This window comes from Coffea arabica, chromosome 1e (genome assembly GCF_036785885.1).
Source record: "Coffea arabica cultivar ET-39 chromosome 1e, Coffea Arabica ET-39 HiFi, whole genome shotgun sequence".
Lineage (NCBI taxonomy): Eukaryota > Viridiplantae > Streptophyta > Magnoliopsida > Gentianales > Rubiaceae > Coffea > Coffea arabica.
Window position 1 is genome coordinate 43,724,238 of NC_092311.1, and position 17,459 is coordinate 43,741,696.

Below are 17,459 nucleotides of genomic sequence, written 5' to 3' on the forward strand. Positions count from 1 at the left end.
GATTCATCAGACAAAATGTGTAGAGTTAAAAATAAGAAGCAAAAAGTAAGAGCTATAATAATCTTTCCATCTTATTAGCTTACAGTAGAATGTTATAGTTGTAATCACTTTGCTAATCATTGTTCATTCCAATTCCAATTAAAAGCTTGTATCATTGAATTTGTACGCTAAAGAAGCAAAGAGCAAATCGATTTTCCCCCACAAACTGGAAGAAGGCAAAAGCAGAAGGAATGGTCTGTGATGAAATTGGTTCTTCCATGGGAGAAGGACAAAGAAAACACAAATAATCTACGAAACAAATCTGCAGCCACCAATGAATACCCATGATGTTCTATAAAAATGATGATAAGGTGCAGCAAAATGTTGCTAGAGTAAGGAAGATTACTATCACTTCAAAGGCTATGATTAACAAGTTAGTTATCATCATCCCCCCAAGCATCATCCTTCATGTTTTTCCTGTAAACTATACGGTTCCTCCTGGCTTCTTCTTGTTCCCTTAGTTCCTTGGATCCAAATGTTGTGGAGGACAACTTTATTCCCATACTTTGAGCAATAAGTCTTTGAGCAGTTCTTGCTGATGTCTTGGGCCTCAGACGAGGAGGTTCCAGATCTGGATTACATGAAGGTTTCCATTAGCATCAACACGACTAAGAATAAAAGTAATTGTATTTATGCTTTGCTAATGTAATCGATCGCAACGCCAGAAAGTCGAAGTTCAGCTAAGTCAGCACATAAGCTTTACTCAGAAGCCGCAGTCGGCGGAAGAAAGTTTTTCAAGAAATGCAAATGCAAATTATCCTCCAGAAACAAATCCCTCTCTCTCTCTGAGATAGGCTTGTAGACAAGCCTCTTCAATAGTAACTACTGTCCAACAATGTTAGGTTTCTTAGTGAACAGCAAAAGAAAGTCAAATTTGCACCCGTCGTGCTTTGGCAACCCATGCAATTTTGAAATTCAAGCTGGCTACCAGCGAACCAAGGATCTCATATATACTAGGAAAGTTTCTTTGCTCCATACATGCGAAAGCTTCAAATCAGACTTGATTTTGAATAATATCAGCAGTTGTACTGTGCTTCCCAAAGTAATATTTGGGTCCAGAGAAAGTAGCTGGTTTTGAAGCCAATGAATGGATGCTGACAGTAGAACGAGATGACATGCAATGCCTATCAAATTTTACAAATTATCAAAGAAGAAAATATGCCAGAAGAAAGGATAGAAGAAGGTTGAAAAGAAGAGATATCATAGTGAAAAGGACAATTGAAGATGAGTTACCACTCCTCAATCCTCATATTTCATTGCTCCACAAGTTTCACTATATCTTTCATTAAACACTGATCAAATCTGAAACCCTGGATTTCTTAAGCCAAGGTAATTTAGTGCAACAAATTGCAAAGGATTCAACATCTAGTGACCAATGATCCAGATCGCTATTTCTACTATAAACAGTAACTTGATGTTAACAGGCAGAAAAACTTTGCAGACTTCAACCACAAAGCATACATGTGATATATATAATCAAGCTTCAAGCATAAAGAAACCTGATCAATTTACTTTTGTGTTGCCAAACATTAACAATCAAATAGATTCTTCGCTTGCCTCTAAGGGATAGCCAACAATTACCTCTCGATGGAATGGACCTGAAGAGTTCATCAGTCTCATCAAGTACACGCACTGTAAATGGACACTGCATGCACATGCTTGCCTCAAGAGCTGTTTGCACAAAAGTTCAAATTAGAAAGCACGAATATCAACAATAATCTAAGTTCAGCAGATGAGGAAACAAACTTAAATCTGTGTATTGAGAAATTTATAGAGAAGAATTTGAACGGGACTAGATTCAACTGTAAAAATATCCCAAAAACCAGAATAGAGACTGAATAAACAATATCTGCATTTACACATGCAGAAAAATTATAAAACCTCTGCTGTATAGGAAAGCTACCAGAGGATTAGCGTATTGTCTGAGGAAACAAACTATAAAGCAAATATTTGAAAATTTAAGTAATACCATGGGTAGTGAGAGGGGGTGTGTGTGTGTGTGTGAAAGAGAGAGAGAGAGAGAGAGAGAGAGAGAGAGAGAAGAGGCACATGCCCAGCTATTGGCTCTTCTTTTTGGAACATTAAGGTCGTATAAATTCAAGTTTTACTTTCCTATACAAGGTGGATGTTGAAGATATGTGATCTGATATTATGAAAAAATTTGATATTGTAAATATTAGGAAAGATTAAATTTGATTGATTATAGTATCATATATTAATTAGGTAATAGATGATTATAGTATCATATATTAATTAGGTAATAAATTGATTTAGATTAGCATGATTTTAGGATCTAAATTAGATTACACTTGTGTATATATATTCGTATATTGTGTAGTCCAAAGATATGAAGAAAAAATATTTTCCCTTTTTTCTTAGTTTTCATGGTATCAGAGCTTCAAGCTCTGTTATCAGTTTGTCTTTTGACATGACCCTATTGAGTCACTTTTACGTCTTTTTTTGTGTGAATTATAATGGCAAATATGAAAGGTAGTAGTCGAGAGATGAAAACAGTAATTTCTGATGTTATTCCTACAACATCAAAAATTAATAACATCAGAAATTACTGAACACAAATTAAGTGGAAAAAATTTTTTGGATTGGAGTAAAACTATTCGGATATATCTGCGCAGCATCGATAAAGATGATCATCTCACTGATGACCCCCTGCTGATGGGGAAGAAAAGAAGGTTTGGCTAAGGGAAGATGCAAAACTATTTTTGCAGATCCGAAACTCTATTGATAATGAGATAGTCAGTCTCATCAATCATTGTGAGTTTGTTAAAGATCTTATAGATTATTTGACTTTCTTGTATTCTGGTAAGGGCAATTTAAATCATATATATGATATTTGCAAGGGATTTTATCGTCCGGAAAAACAGTAGAGATCCCTTACAGAATATTTTACGGCTTTTAAACGTATGTATGAGGAGTTGAATTCTCTTCTTCCTTTTAGTACTGATGTAAAAACTCAACAGTCTCAACGAGAACAAATGACTGTAATGAGTTTTCTTGCAGGATTACCAATTGAGTTCGATGCTGCTCGAATACAAATTCTCTCTAGCCCAGAGATTGTTTCACTCCATGAAACTTTCACGCGAGTGTTGAGAACCGAGGGATCTTTATCTATTTCTAATGTTACTAGTGCTCTAGTGAGTTGAAGTGGAGCTGGTCGAGGAAATAATGGTAGAAATAGTGGCAAAAATGAAACTGGTGGGATTGCTGGTCATGGACAATACAACTCAAATCAGCGAGTCTGTTATCACTGTAAGAAACCAGGCCATACTATACGTACGTGTTAGGACCTTCATGGTAGACCTCAACAGCAGCCCTCGTTTGCAAATTTCGCAACCCAGGAAACCAATTATGGCCTTCTGACAAATCCATACTCATCTCTGCTGATGAGTTTACCCGCTTTACTGAGTTCCAAGCCTCACAAAAATCTGATAACTCATCTTCTAGTACCAATTCTCCTTCTATTGATCACTCAGGTAAACCTACTACATGCTTTGTGTCATCTTTTAACAAATGGGTTATCGATTCCGGTGCAACAGATCATATTACCGGTAATAAAGGTATCTTCTTCTCTTTTAATCCTAACAAAGATCATCCGAATGTTACTTTGGCTGATAGGTCATGTGCTTCAGTTGTGGGTTCTGATATAGCAATTCCTATGTCATCTATCTCCTTATATTCAGTCTTTTGTTTATCTAATTTTTCGTTTAATCTACTCTCAATCAGTAAAATTACAAAAGCTCTCAAGTGCTCTGTCTCATTCTTTCCTGAATATTGTGTTTTACAGGATCTTATGACGGGAAGATTATTGGTAAAGGACGTAAGTCTGGCGGCCTGTATCCACTTGAAACCCCTTCATCGAAAATGCTGAAACCTGTTGCATGTTTCTCTACCTTGACTCCGCTTGAAATTCACTGTCGTTTGGGTCATCCATCTCTACCCACCTTGAAGAAATTGTGTCCAAATTTTCAGAATTTATCCCATTTAGATTGTGAGTCATGTCAATTTGCCAAGCATCATCGTTTGCCTTATTTGCCTAGAGTCAATAAACGGGCTTCATCCCCCTTTGAATTAGTGCACTTTGATATATGGGACCCTTGTCCAATAGTATCTAAGTCTGATTTTAAGTATTTTGTCACCTTTGTTGATGACTACTCTCGTGTTACTTGATTATATTTAATGAGAAGTCGGTCAGATTTATTTTATATCTTTTGTTCCTTTTGTTCTGAAATAAAAACACAATTCAATGTGCCTGTCCGCATTTTGCGAAGTGATAATGCAAAAGAGTACTTTTCTAAACCCTTTAATTCATATATGTCAAAAAATGGAATCCTTCACCAATCTTCATGTCCTGACACACCATTACAAAATGGTATTGCTGAAAGAAAAAATAAACACTTATTAGAAATTGCTAGAGCCCTTCTATTTCACATGAAGGTTCCTAAGTAATTTTGGGCAGATGCGGTTTCAACAGCCTGTTTCTTAATTAATCACATGTCATCTTCTGTGCTTGCTGGTGAGATTCCTTATTCAATTTTGTTTCCAACCCAATCTTTATTTCCCATTGAGCCACGCATATTTGGGTATACTTATTTTGTTCGTGATACCCATCCTAAGGTGTCTAAATTAGATTCCAAATCTCTCAAGTGTGTGTTTTTGGGTTATTCATGTCTTCAAAAAGGGTATAGATATTATTCTCCAAATTTAGATCGTTATTTAGTCTCTGTTGATGTTACATTTTTTGAGGCGCATCCATTTTTTCTTGAGTCGAATGTCTATAGTAGTCAGGGGGAGGGAGATGATATTCTAGTCTACACTGTTATAACAACTGTTCCTACAAGACCACCGATCACTCAAGTGTATTCTCATCGTTCTCAGCACATAGACCCACATCCTGCACCACCTTCTCTATCTACAAATCCGAGTTCCGATCCACCGCTTCCTCAGTCTCTAGATTCCAATCTTGATTTGCCTATTGCTTTAAGAAAAGGTAAAAGACAGTACACTTACCCAGTTTCATTATTTGCTTCATATGATCATTTGTCCTCCTTGCGTTGTTTTACTGCTTCCTTAGATTCAATATCTCTTCCTCAACACTTATCTGAGGCTTTGGAACATCCTGGTTGGCAGGCTGCTATGAAGGAAGAAATGATGGCCCTAAATAATAATGGTACCTGGGATTTGGTTCATCTACCAACAGGTAAGAAACCTATTGGTTGTAAATGGGTGTCTGCTGTAAAAGTCAATCCTGATGGTTCTGTTGCTCGCCTCAAAGCTCGTCTTGTTGTAAAAGGGTATGCTCAGACATATAGGGTGGATTACTCAAACACGTTTTCTCCTGTAGCAAAACTCACCTCTGTTCGATTATTTATTTCCCTTGCTGCTACTAATAATTGGCCTCTGTACCAGTTAGATGTTAAAAATGCATTCCTTCATGGGGATTTGCAAGAGGAAGTTTATATGGAGCAACCACCTGGATTGTTGCTCAGGGAGAGTCCGGTAAGGTTTGTAGACTCCGAAAGTCATTAGATGGTTTAAACAGAGTCCTCGTGCTTGGTTTGGAAGATTCAGTGAGGTGGTTCAAGAGTTTGGCATGAAGAAGTATAATTCTAATCATTCTGTCTTTTATCAACAATCTGAAGTTGGTATTATCCTATTAGTGGTTTATGTTGATGATATTGTTATTATTGGTAATAACAATGCAGGTATTGCAGCTCTTAAAAATTTTCTTCAATCGTGCTTCCAGACAAAAGATTTGAGTATGTTGAAATACTTTTTAGGCATTGAGGTTACAAGATGTAAACAAGGTATCTTCTTATGCCAAAGGAAGTATGTCCTTGATCTTTTGAAAGCAACAGGAAAGCTAGGTGCTAAGCCATGCAGTGCACCAATGATCCCTAACATGCAACTTACAGCAAATGATGGGGAGTTATTCTCAGATCCTAAAATGTACCAGAGATTAGTGGGGAAGTTGAATTATTTTACTGTGACTCGTCCGGATATTGTATATTCGGTTAGTATTGTGAGTCAATTTATGTCCTTACCAAGAACCACCCATTAGGCAGTTTTAGAGCAAATCTTATGTTATCTTAAAGGAGTTCCAGGACGTGGTATACTATATGGTAATCATGGCCATTATCATGTTGAATGCTTCTCAGATGCAGATTGGGCAGGTTCTAAAATTGATCGAAGATCTACAACTGAATATTGTGTTTTCGTTGGAGGTAATTTGGTATCGTGGAAAAGTAAGAAACAAAGTGTAGTATCTCGCTTTAGTACAGAGTCTGAATACCGGTCTATAGCATAATCCACTTGTGAGCTTATATGGATACATCAATTATTGTGTGAGGTGGGAATCAATAATTCACTTCCAATGAAGTTATGGTGTGACAATCAAGCTGCCCTTCATATAGCATCAAATCCAGTTTTTCATGAGAGAACAAAGCATATCGAAATTGATTGCCACTTTGTTCGTGAAAAAATTCAGCAAAACTTGAACTCAACCAGTCATGTGAGAACTGGAGAACAGTTAGCTGATATTTTCACTAAGCCTCTGAATGGTCCGAGAATTGATTACATTTGTGGCAAGATAGGCATGATTAACATCTATGCTCCATCTTGAGGGGGAGTGTTGAAGATATGTGATCTGATATTATGGAAAGATTTGATATTGTAAATATTAGGAAAAATTAGATTTGATTGATTATAGTATCATATGATTATAGTATCATATATTAATTAAGTAATAGATGATTATAGTATCATATATTAATTAGGTAATAGATTGATTTAGATTAGCATGATTTTAGGATCTAAATTAGGTTACACTTGAGTATATATATTTGTATATTGTGTAGTCCAAAGATATGAAGAAAAAATATTTTTCCCTCCCTTTTTGCTTAGTTTTCAGTGGACAAATGTCAGAAAAGTTTACCCAATTCTGGCTGTCCTAAGATTAGAAATCCAACACAATTACATGTATCTTACTCAAAATAAACATCCACTCAAAGATTAAAAATTCTACACCAGGATACCGCCAGCTCTTAGTATCGTTTTAGGCTTTTGTATATATAAAGATTTTACTATAACAATACTGCACATCCTAATATGCTGTAATCAGATTCACAAATGTAGCATTAATAGATTAGAATCCAGCAGTTTTGAGTAAAACTAATGACATGGGCTCCGAATGGGGCTTCAGATGCTAAAGAATTGAAAATGAAGAACAACTAAGAAATTCCTCAGTACCAAGTAATCAGTTCCAATGTGGTGCACACAAGATTTTTCTGATATAAGCCATATAATCAGGGAAAATCTTATCTATGTTTGCCCAAATGCACCTCAAAACCTTAGGTATAATATGGGGGACTCAATTTTTTTCTCCTTTTTTGGTTTTTTTTTTTTTTTGGGGAGTGGTGGGGAGGGGAGATGGAGAATTCCACTGATAAACAAATGAAAACCAGAATGTGACAATTTACTATGGCTTCTTATTTCGAGGCCCAAATTCTTAAATGCATGTTTAAGTTGGCCAAGCAGAAATAAGACATTTATGCAGATGCCCGGATTCCAAACCTATTAGTCACCTTCTGCATTTTTCCTTAACTAGAGAGCGACCAAGTACCTGTTAATAGCAAAAACCTATTTGCAGATGATATCCTTTCACAAGATTTCCACTGGTTTTTCAGGACATTCAACTCATTAGCACCAGTAAAGTCTTGGATGATTTCGGCTTGCCTCCTTAAAATGAAAAAGACTTCTTCAAATATTAACCAATAGAATTACTGTGCCTTAGATAAAGTTGGTTGTTGCTGGATTTTCTCTGAAATCAGACTTGTAGAATCAACCCAGTCAGCCTCTAATTTATCCCTAGTATTTATAGCCTAGCAGCCCAACCATATGCAGTCAAACCCTAAGAGCAAAGCACACAATTGGTCATCATTAAAACCCCACAAGGAGGAAAAAGGGGAAAAAACAAAGTCATCAGCATGTGATAAATCGGATTCCAAGTGCTTAAGCATTGGTATATAAAAAGCCATCAATTATGAAACTACCAAAAAATCTAGAAGCACAACAACATCAAATGAGCCACACATGTAGGTGTTTCAGTTCAACATGTGTCAACTGCAAAAAGATGTTAAAAATAGTTTTTAATGCAGAAAGGGGGGAAGAAAAAGAAAAGAAAAAGTTCTTCATTTACCAGTTGATGGTGATCTGAATACTGCAAGTGCAACTGTATCATTAACCCAACGAATGGCAACTCCTTGATCCCTGAATCTCTCCAACAACTTCTCCAGGTCACTGGTGGTTGTGCTTGGAGGGAAGTCAGCCAGCACAAGAACATGCCTTGTACCATAATTCCCTGAAAAACATTAACAGCACAAATGATAAGCAACTATGAGAACTTGGTTGTAGTCATCAACCAAAATCTTCAGAAGGGAAGTTTCAGAACCAGAAATTCCCAGCCACATAGTACATAACCTGACAGGAAGAGTTCTAAATATCATGTTAACCCAAAAATAACTCATAGTTAAGATCAAAGGGCGAAGTATTATTAGCTAGTATTTCAAAAATTGGTTCTAATCTTCAATTCTCGAATTACAAAAGAAGTAAATATGAATTGCTATATGTGCAGATGTAGGCAATATTGACAAAAGAAGCAAACATGAATTTACAATCTTTTGTTGCATTTTCTGCCGTTGATGACCGGGAATCAGCTTTGTCTTCTGCATCGTCAATCACTGGATAATTTGATTGCTCATCACTATACATGCCATGTCTCCCATATGAAAATGTTCCCCGTCCACGTCTCTTCAGACCTTGAACTTGGGCATCTTCCAATGAAAGCTTTGACACTTCTGGCAAGCTTTCAGGTGAAAGTAATTCATCCGGAGCACGATCTGCAGCAGCTTCCCAATCTGTACACAACGTCGACACTTTATCATATATGCAAACTGAAAGCGTAAACAATATGCCCTTGAAGCCAAAAAATAGAATACGGCAAAACAAACAAACCTTAAGAAAAAAAAATGGCCCTAATTTTTATCTAGTACATCAGGAGAATTGATCAAAACTGCAAAGCCTAAGCTAAATCTCACAATCTTGTTTCAATCAGTTTAAACACAAAGGTGCAGATGAAAATTAAATTACATAATCCAATTGCTCAAAATGTTGGTTGACTAACAACACAAAGATGCAATAGAACCCAATAAAAATTCTATAGCACATCCTTTTCAACCTCATTTTATGTCATAGTCGTTGTCGATAACTTGTTGTCTATTTTAGCAACCATTAGAAGCTTAAATGACATGAATTTAACATTTTTTTAAGTGATTTTAATGACAAACAACAATGAGAATCACAAGCATCCAGGTAGCAACTTTGTATGAAAATTTTCATGTGACTTTCTTCTTGCTCTTTCTTTTCCCCTCTTCGTGCAATTTCTACCAAGTGGGTGGTTTCAAAAGCACACCTATGCCAACAGAGAATTCACAGCTACAGGATTAGAAAGAGGAATAAACAATCAAGATAAGAACCACATTGTCAAGTTAGATGAGCAAAAGAAAAGCAACATGAAACTTTGTCAAACTAACAAGTAGAATTTCCATCAATACTTTACTTTTCTAAAAATTACTTGCATCTGACAACCAATGTGACAACATGGTTTTTCAAAATCATGGCACATATCAAATTCCAGGGTATGAAAGAAAGTTCCTGTGGGAGTTCTCAGATAACAATTTTCTTGCTTGTCTTTATTCAGACAAAGCAAAGAAAATTACCGCATGGTAATGCTACCCCGCATTAGCTTATTTTCTGCTGTGGATGGATAGAGAAAATTTTTATTTCTGTATAATGTGACATATAATATCCAAACAGAATATGCCACTATTACGAGAAAGAAGACTATGCTTTGTAACACATATCATCAAATGAAGAGAAAATCTATTTGCTTTTCTACTGTCCTTCCAAATGGCACGCCCATCACCTTTTGGAAGACGCAAACCACATAAACAAGTCTCCATGTTATTATCTGTTGCAACTTGCTTTTTTTTGCTATCAAGACAAATTCACCTCCATATAAGCTCAACAAAATTGTTTTAGCTAATACAACCCTGAGCTTAAAACCTCCCATGAAGGGCAAGTTGAGTGCTTGTATTTCCAGTCAACTACTACAGGAATTCTTATACAAGACAGTGAATCGTGAGGAAGGACTAATTTCCAATTTACATGGTAAACATTTCCAGATATACCAGTGAAATACCACTACTTAATAAGGGCAATTGTATATCAAGCTTCACCCCGAATATCTAAGTGCAACATGCCAAATCCAAAAAGCGGAAATTTGCAATTTTGGCCTGTATGCTTGTGCCCCTTGTTATATAGGATACTCCCATCCACTCCCCAATATTTCAGACTTGACTCTTTATGATCACTTAGTTTCAAAAACTATGCCATTTTTGACAATTGAGCTCTTACTAACTCCACCGGCCACATTAACGTAAGCAAAGAAATGTACCAAATAGGGAAAAGGCAATTCTAATAGCTTTAATGCATAAGTAGAGGGCCAAAACTGTTGGTCCCTTCAAAAACTCATTTCTAAAGTAAAAAAGCAACAAGGGGATATATGTGCACATACCATCATCAGAACCGCCTTCTTGTGCTGACACATCCTTCAGCAAGCTTGAAGATTCCTGCTGATATTCTTGAAAACAGAAAGCAGTCCAATTAGATTTTGATTTACACAAACTAATATCAATGCAAGCAAGAAGAGAATGAAACTTCTCCTATAACTAATTGGAAAATTATAGAACCAAGAAAACTAAAAAAGCAAAAAGAAGGGAATACAAACCATCTTCAGAAATTTGACCACAAGTCGAAGCCTCATCTCGTGTATTATGGCCTTCTGTTATTCCATCACAAGATGACTCCTTTATTACATTTAAACCTCTGAAAATGAAATCTGACATCAGTACACCATCTCCAATTGACCTTAACCAAAATTTCATTCAAATTAGAGTGAAAAAAAAAAAGGAAAAAGACCAAACTTCCATTGTAAAAGGTCCAAATTTGCAGGAACTCAATCAAACAACTACATCCCAGGGGCAGGGGCACGACATTCCTTATCATTTTGCATGTTAGTACCTCAATTTAATGACAATAATTCTCAACAAAACACCAATCAGGACGTGGGTCTGACTCAACTTGAACAAACAACAAAAACCCTTCCTGCCCCTTTCCCAAACAGATATCACAAAAATCCGAAAGCTACGATTTTTTATCAAATAGTCTATCAAACACCAATGAGGAAAACAAGGTAAAGCAGAAAAGAATCTTACCCTTTTGTAGGCAGTCCAGTAGATTGAGATTGTAAATTGATTTGGAATGCAAGAGAGCGAGTTTCATCAGCTTTGAGAGATAGACCTTTAGATGTGTAAAGTTTAGACAAGTCCAAAAGAGCAGCGGCCAATTCAGAAGAAAAAGAAAAGCCCTTCTGGGGTTTCTTCTCTAGCTTTGACATTACAGTTTCAAGAACAGAAATGGCCCTGTCTATCTCTCCGCCATGGACCAGGTCCTCTACTTCCTCCGTCCAGTTCCCATTGCTGCATTCACTTTCCATTTTACCCCCCCTCTTTTTCACCGGACTTCCAGCTCAGAAACACAGACGAAACAACAACAGCTATACAATCCCGACTCATAATATATTTGTTTGTTGTTTTTATGAAATCGTCTTTTAAGACTTTTTCGGATAATTTGTTTGAATGTGAAAAATATTTATTGGGCATTGAGTGGATTTACTTTAAACCTAATTAATTTTAACATAACGGTGTTACTAGGGTGCAAACGAATCGAGCCGCTCGAGCTCGAGCTGGTCGAGCCAAAGTCGAGCTCGAGCTCGAGCTCAAAACATTAAGTTCGTTAGCTCGCGAGTCGGCTCGCGAGCTCGAGTATATATATATTTATTTTTTTTATTTTTATTTTTAATAGTAAAATTACATAAATATCTTTAATATTTTATTATTTATTAAGAAAAAATATTATTTTATTTATTTTTTAAAAAATAAAATAATTATTTTTTATTTTTTTCGAGCTCGAGCTTGAAAATTACCAGCTCGTCGAGCTCGAGCTCGAGTTCGAGTTCGATGAAATTAAGTCCAGGCTCGACTCGATAAGGCCAAAGTTCGATTCGGCTCGGCTCGTTTGCAACCCTAGGTGTTACATAAGAACGTAAAATGACTCTATCAAAGTTTGACTCAATCCCAATCAATAATGATGAACTACAGTTGAGTTCGAATCGATTTGACGAGCCAATCAAGTCAAGCAAAGTTTGAGTTTACATGATTTTTAATATTTTTTTATTAATAGTGACATGTATGTTCCTATATTGTTATTATTTATTAAGAGAAAATTTCAGTTTTAACTACATTAAAAAAATAAAAAAAAATTATTAGGTTTAAACTCGAGGTGAATTATATCGAGGGTACGTTTGGTTCTACAGAATTGGAATTGAATTGGAATTGAAATTCTATAGAATTAGAATTCTAGAAATTGGAATTCCAAAACGTTGGAATTCTTTTGTTTGGGAAATGCATAGAATTGATATAAAATTCATTTGAAATTCCAAATTCTTTGTTTGAATGCGAGAAGAATTCATTAAGAATTAGAATTGTTTCTGTCGCGCCCCACTTTTTGAGGTGTGAAAGTAGTGTGTAGGATATGTATGTGAACGTGTGTGAAAGTGAAAATAAAAGGTCGTGGGATTGTGAAATGCGACGGTTTGGCCAAACAAAGGGTTTTAGATAGAAAAGGAGTCGCCACTTGGTACAGAATTAGGGTGTACCAAGTCACCCAAAAAGTGATTTTGTTTTTGAAAAGAAAAATAAACAAACCCTTTTTAAAGAATTTTTAGGTTTACGTAACCAAAGAAAGGGATCGGGGGTCACATTTGATAAGGGAGAAGGCAAATGCAAAGCCTAAGGCACTCTCTTACCCTAACCAAAGCTAGTTGCGTGACTTAGTCCTTCTTTTCCTAATTCTTCTATCCAAAGTATGTGTTGCATGTTGGATATGACTAATGGATGCGAAAAAAGAAAAATGCAATCCTAAATCTAAAATGTCTCTTATGAGGCTTTTTGGTCCCAACCACATAAGTTGTAATGGCCAATAAGGAAAACTCTCATAGAGGTCACGGGTAATGCAAATGAAGATCCAAATACGAGTGCAAGTGTGAAAATGAAAGAAGAATACAAAATAAAATACAAATACAAATACAAATGTAAATGCAAGTGTGCAAATGTAAGAAAAATGCATGTGTGCAAATGTAAGAAAAGTGCATGTGTGCCAATTGAGAAAAGTGCATGTGTGCCAATTGAGAAAATAAAGGTGTTTGTGTGCAAGTGAAGGCAAATATGGTATAATAGTAGTAAATATATAAATGTAATTGGGTGCAATTTGTGAGGTAAAATAAATAAATAAATAAATAAATAAGTGATAGGAAAAGGAGAAAAATGTGCGAACATGGCATGTGGATTGAGAAAAATATAAGTAGTGAGAGAATGTGGATAAAGAAAGTGAGAAAGTGATATGATAAAAATGAGAGTGTATGAACCTAGAGGAATGCATCAAGTCGGGTACGGGAATGACTCCTAACTCCACGATTTTAATTTTCCCTTTGATTAGAAGGAAGAACTAGCGTGCTAAGGCTATTTTGCAGCCACACTCGCTCGTTTCCCTTACCGAAAGGGGACTCTCAAGCAAATGTACCCTATAACTAGCATGGAGATGCAAAAAGCCTAAAATGAAAGGGAAAGGGTTGGAGGGGCATGCCAAATGCTAGAAAACTAAGAAAAATGCATGAAATGTAGTGAGACATGCAAGTATGTACTAGCGAGGGAGATCCCTAAGGGTCTAACATTGGACTAGCCCATATCTATGAATTCCTACTAGCATTGGACTAGTGGAAAACGGGACAATGAGTCACAACTAGCGTTGGACTAGTGTGGTGACGTGCATTCATCCATCATATTCGTCTACGATTATAGAAGGCAAGTAGACATGCAAGTCACCTATAAACACGTTGCACATAACACTTAACATGCTCGACTAAATGCAAGAGCCTAATAAAGCAAATTAACACATAGCAACAAAAGCAAGCAACCAAGTTAATGAACCTATTACATTTGCTAACTAAAACAAATGGGGAAGAGGGAAAATGAATAAAAATGTTCTCCAAGCCCTATCTATTACAAGCCAAGAGGTGTACACATACCCCATAAAATAATAACTTAATAAAAACAAAAGTAAATGAAATAAATGAAAGGAATTAAGGAAAGGCAAGGAAAACAAAGTAGACATGCAATTTTCACTTAGCACGTTGGATCACATAGAGGAGAGACAAAAAAGGATAAAAGAAGTTATACCTCCCCGTTTGTGATGTTAGTAAAGTGAACAAGACTTAACTGGGGCTAGAGTCACCAAAGAAAGAGATAACTTGGGCTAAAACCATCAAAGCAAGGGATTAATGCACCACTTTAAAGATAAGTAGAATAAAAGACAAGAAGGAAACTCAGAACACTTTAGAAACTTCAAAAGGGGTAATAACAAACCACCAAATTCTTCCCTAATTGCGACTTAAATGAAACCAAATAATGCATCATTTCCAAGAAAGCAAAATTATTGATCAAACGTCTAAAATAGAGAACTACCAAGGACCCAACTGCGAACGTTAATCAAGCACTCAAGCCCAATTAAAACATTTGAGGAACTTCAGGGGTCCAAGAGTAAAGAAAATGTCAAGTAATGGTTCAAGTTGCAATTACTCTAGGACCTAATTGCAAGCAATTAAAACATAATTGGGCCATAGTGAAACAAAGGGAGACTTGGGGGGCCAAAAGGCAATTTTTAGAAATTATTTCATGCAATCTTCATGCAAGCTACGTAGACAAAAGCTTCTGCAACTACTTTCTATTAAGCTTCAATCAACCGAGAATGAAAACTGCTGCACTTTGCTTTCAAACTAACTCAGATTTTCCGATTCAAATACACAACTTGGGTTTGTTTGGATTGTGTTTTATTTGGAATATTTTTACTGTAGCACTTTTTGTGATGTGATGTGTGTGAGATAAAAAGGTAATTGGGAAGATAAAAAGGTGTATTGGAAATTGTAATGATGATGTAAGCAGATAAAATTGGGGAAATAAAACACAATCCAAACAAACCTCAATTAGATATTTTCCAACCCAACATCACAATTTTAGATTAAACAACAAACTACATAGCCACCACAATCCAAACAAGCAAAATCTTAGAAAAACATCATGCGAAATTCTGGACAAAACATTCATACAAATGACTCAAACACATCGCCACTCATTCAAACACAAAACGCGAGAACTTGAAACACAAGTAGGGGAAGATCTAACAGGCCTTCGAACTCAAACAAATGCAACAAAATGATCTGGAAAGCATGTTAACTTTGAAGAACAAGAGTTTCTGCAGCTTTCTCATGTGAACAGAAATATGATCATGCGAAGTGATGGGAATGAAGCTTATTGATTTATCCATCAAACCCCAATGTTATAGCTTCATCCCATTGCCATTAACATCACCCAAAACAATCATCTATCCCTAATAGAACTAAACACAGCGGCTAGACATAAAATGCAGCAAAGTGACTTTATGGCTGCAACGAATGGGCTTGCCATATTGCAGCCTGCTGTGACACCGCATCTTGCTGCTTTAAATTGCAGCAAGCATATACACAGCATCACTAACACATAGCAAACAGACCCAAATGAAACTCAAGCCAAACCAGAACCTCAATCACACAAAAAACAGTTTTGTCTAATCGCTGCAACAAACCAGCAGCCTCGAGCTTGTTGCTTGTTGCAGCAGATTTTCGTGCACAACCCCCAGCCGAATCATGCAGCCGATGCTTTTTACTTCAAAACTCATGCCCAAGATATACAGAACAGGAGGAAAAGAAAACAAAGGCAAGAGAGACAGCAAAGAGTAAGCATGGTAAGGCTATGGAACAAACTCAATAAACCAGCGGCAAAAAGGTTTGACAACTCATGCATCTTCTTAGCAGAAACCTGGTTTCCTACACTGCAATTACTGGGTTTCATGCCAAAGATCCAAACAAGTACCAAATTTCCAACCCAAGACAACAATCAAGATTGAATCTTGTAGTTTGTAATCCTAAGAATTCTCAGGCCCAACTTGTACACACAGAGAATGGACCAAAGGTGCAACCTTTAGTTCATTGGATTACATGTATAGAAAAAAAATCTATTCGTGGATTCTCGATTGCATTTCTTTGGTTCAGATTCACTTTAAATGAACAAAGGGGGGCGCTACCAGGTTTATCAACAACACCACAACATCAACAAGCAGATTCACAATTATTGCTATCAAGCATTGACAAACACAGAAACTCTAAAAAAAAAACATCTTAGTGCATACGGGACTCAAAACTCTATAAAAGCTGTATTAAACCAAGAGGTTACAATCACCTGATAATGATTTTTGACAAGGCTGAGGCCAAAGGAGATGAGCCGGAGTCGACTTCTATGGAATTTCTGGAAAAGAAGCCTCCTGGTTTCTTCCTTGCTTCGGTCCTCCTCCTTTAACTTCTCTTGCTTCCACGAAACCCCCTCTCTCTGTTTCACTCTCGGTTCTCTCTTTCTTAGCCGCTATCTCCTCTCTCTCGGTCCCCAGATTTTTCCTTTCTCCCAGCTCTCCTCGATGAAATCCCGTAGCTTTCTGCTTTTCCTACGCCGTCCACCAAAAAAACCTCGCTATCTCCCCGGCTGCGTTTCTTTTTCCAACCTTTTATATATCCCGTGGAACCCCCTAAACCCTCACCTCAAAGGTGAGGATGGGGGGTTGATTTCTACCCCAAATTCCAGCCCTCCGATCCAGAAAAATCTCCCATGAAAAAATGACATTATTTTCCCATGCTGCCGCATGTGCGGCATTCTCTCATTTTCTTTTTTTTTTTTTGTTTTTTTGTTTTTTTTTAATAATTCAACAAAATATAAGGAAAAATAACAACTCAAGCAAAACTGAGCATAAAAGATAAGATGAAATGCTAATTTTCTTTTTCCTTCTGTTTTTTTTTTCTTTTTTTTCCTTTTTTTTCTTTTTTTCTTTTTTTTTCTTCTTTTTTTTCTTTTTTCTTTTCTTCTTTTTTTTTTCAATCAATAAATAGTAAAAGGAAACAAAACATATTTTTAAAGAATAATTTTCTCTTTTTGACAAATTTTATGCTAAAAAATCTTGTAATAAAAATAAATAGTTAAACGATTGAAAACGAATACAAAATAAAACTAAGATAAAATTAATAATAATAGACCATAATAATCTAAAAAAAAATTCCAAAAGTCCAAAACTTAAAAGCATGAAATTAG

At 36.2% G+C, this 17,459-nt stretch overlaps 1 protein-coding gene across 3 annotated transcripts; it reads right to left on the bottom strand.

Moving 5' to 3' along the window:
• Positions 1–220: 220 nt before the first annotated feature.
• LOC113705110 (uncharacterized) lies at positions 221–11,947 on the bottom strand. Of its 3 annotated transcripts, XR_003451784.2 has the most exons (8): positions 11,388–11,947; positions 10,901–11,040; positions 10,688–10,753; positions 8,727–8,969; positions 8,252–8,413; positions 7,676–7,963; positions 1,621–1,710; positions 505–610 (listed from the first exon to the last, which is right to left on the bottom strand). XR_003451784.2 is itself a non-coding variant. In XM_027226979.2 (7 exons), the coding sequence occupies exons 1-7, from the start codon at positions 11,666–11,668 to the stop codon at positions 414–416; spliced, it is 1,179 nt and encodes a 392-aa protein (XP_027082780.1). In that variant the 5' UTR covers positions 11,669–11,931; the 3' UTR covers positions 221–413. The 3 variants fall into 3 exon arrangements, 2 of the variants coding, with proteins under 2 accessions (XP_027082780.1, XP_027082781.1); XM_027226979.2 differs by lacking the exon at positions 7,676–7,963 and having other exon boundaries at positions 221–610; positions 11,388–11,931; XM_027226980.2 differs by lacking the exon at positions 7,676–7,963 and having other exon boundaries at positions 221–610; positions 10,901–10,998; positions 11,388–11,903.
• Between the last annotated feature and the right edge of the window lie 5,512 nt (positions 11,948–17,459).

Bases quoted from the DNA above. Each gene is read 5' to 3' on its own strand.
- LOC113705110 (XM_027226979.2), bottom strand. From the start codon at position 11,668: ATGGAAAGTGAATGCAGCAATGGGAACTGGACGGAGGAAGTAGAGGAC. The intron at 11,041-11,387 runs GTAAGATTCTTT...ATTTTGGTTAAG, and splicing joins ACTGGACTGCCTACAAAAGG to GTCAATTGGAGATGGTGTAC. The intron at 10,754-10,900 runs GTTTGTATTCCC...TCTGTTTTCAAG, and splicing joins TGGTCAAATTTCTGAAGATG to AATATCAGCAGGAATCTTCA.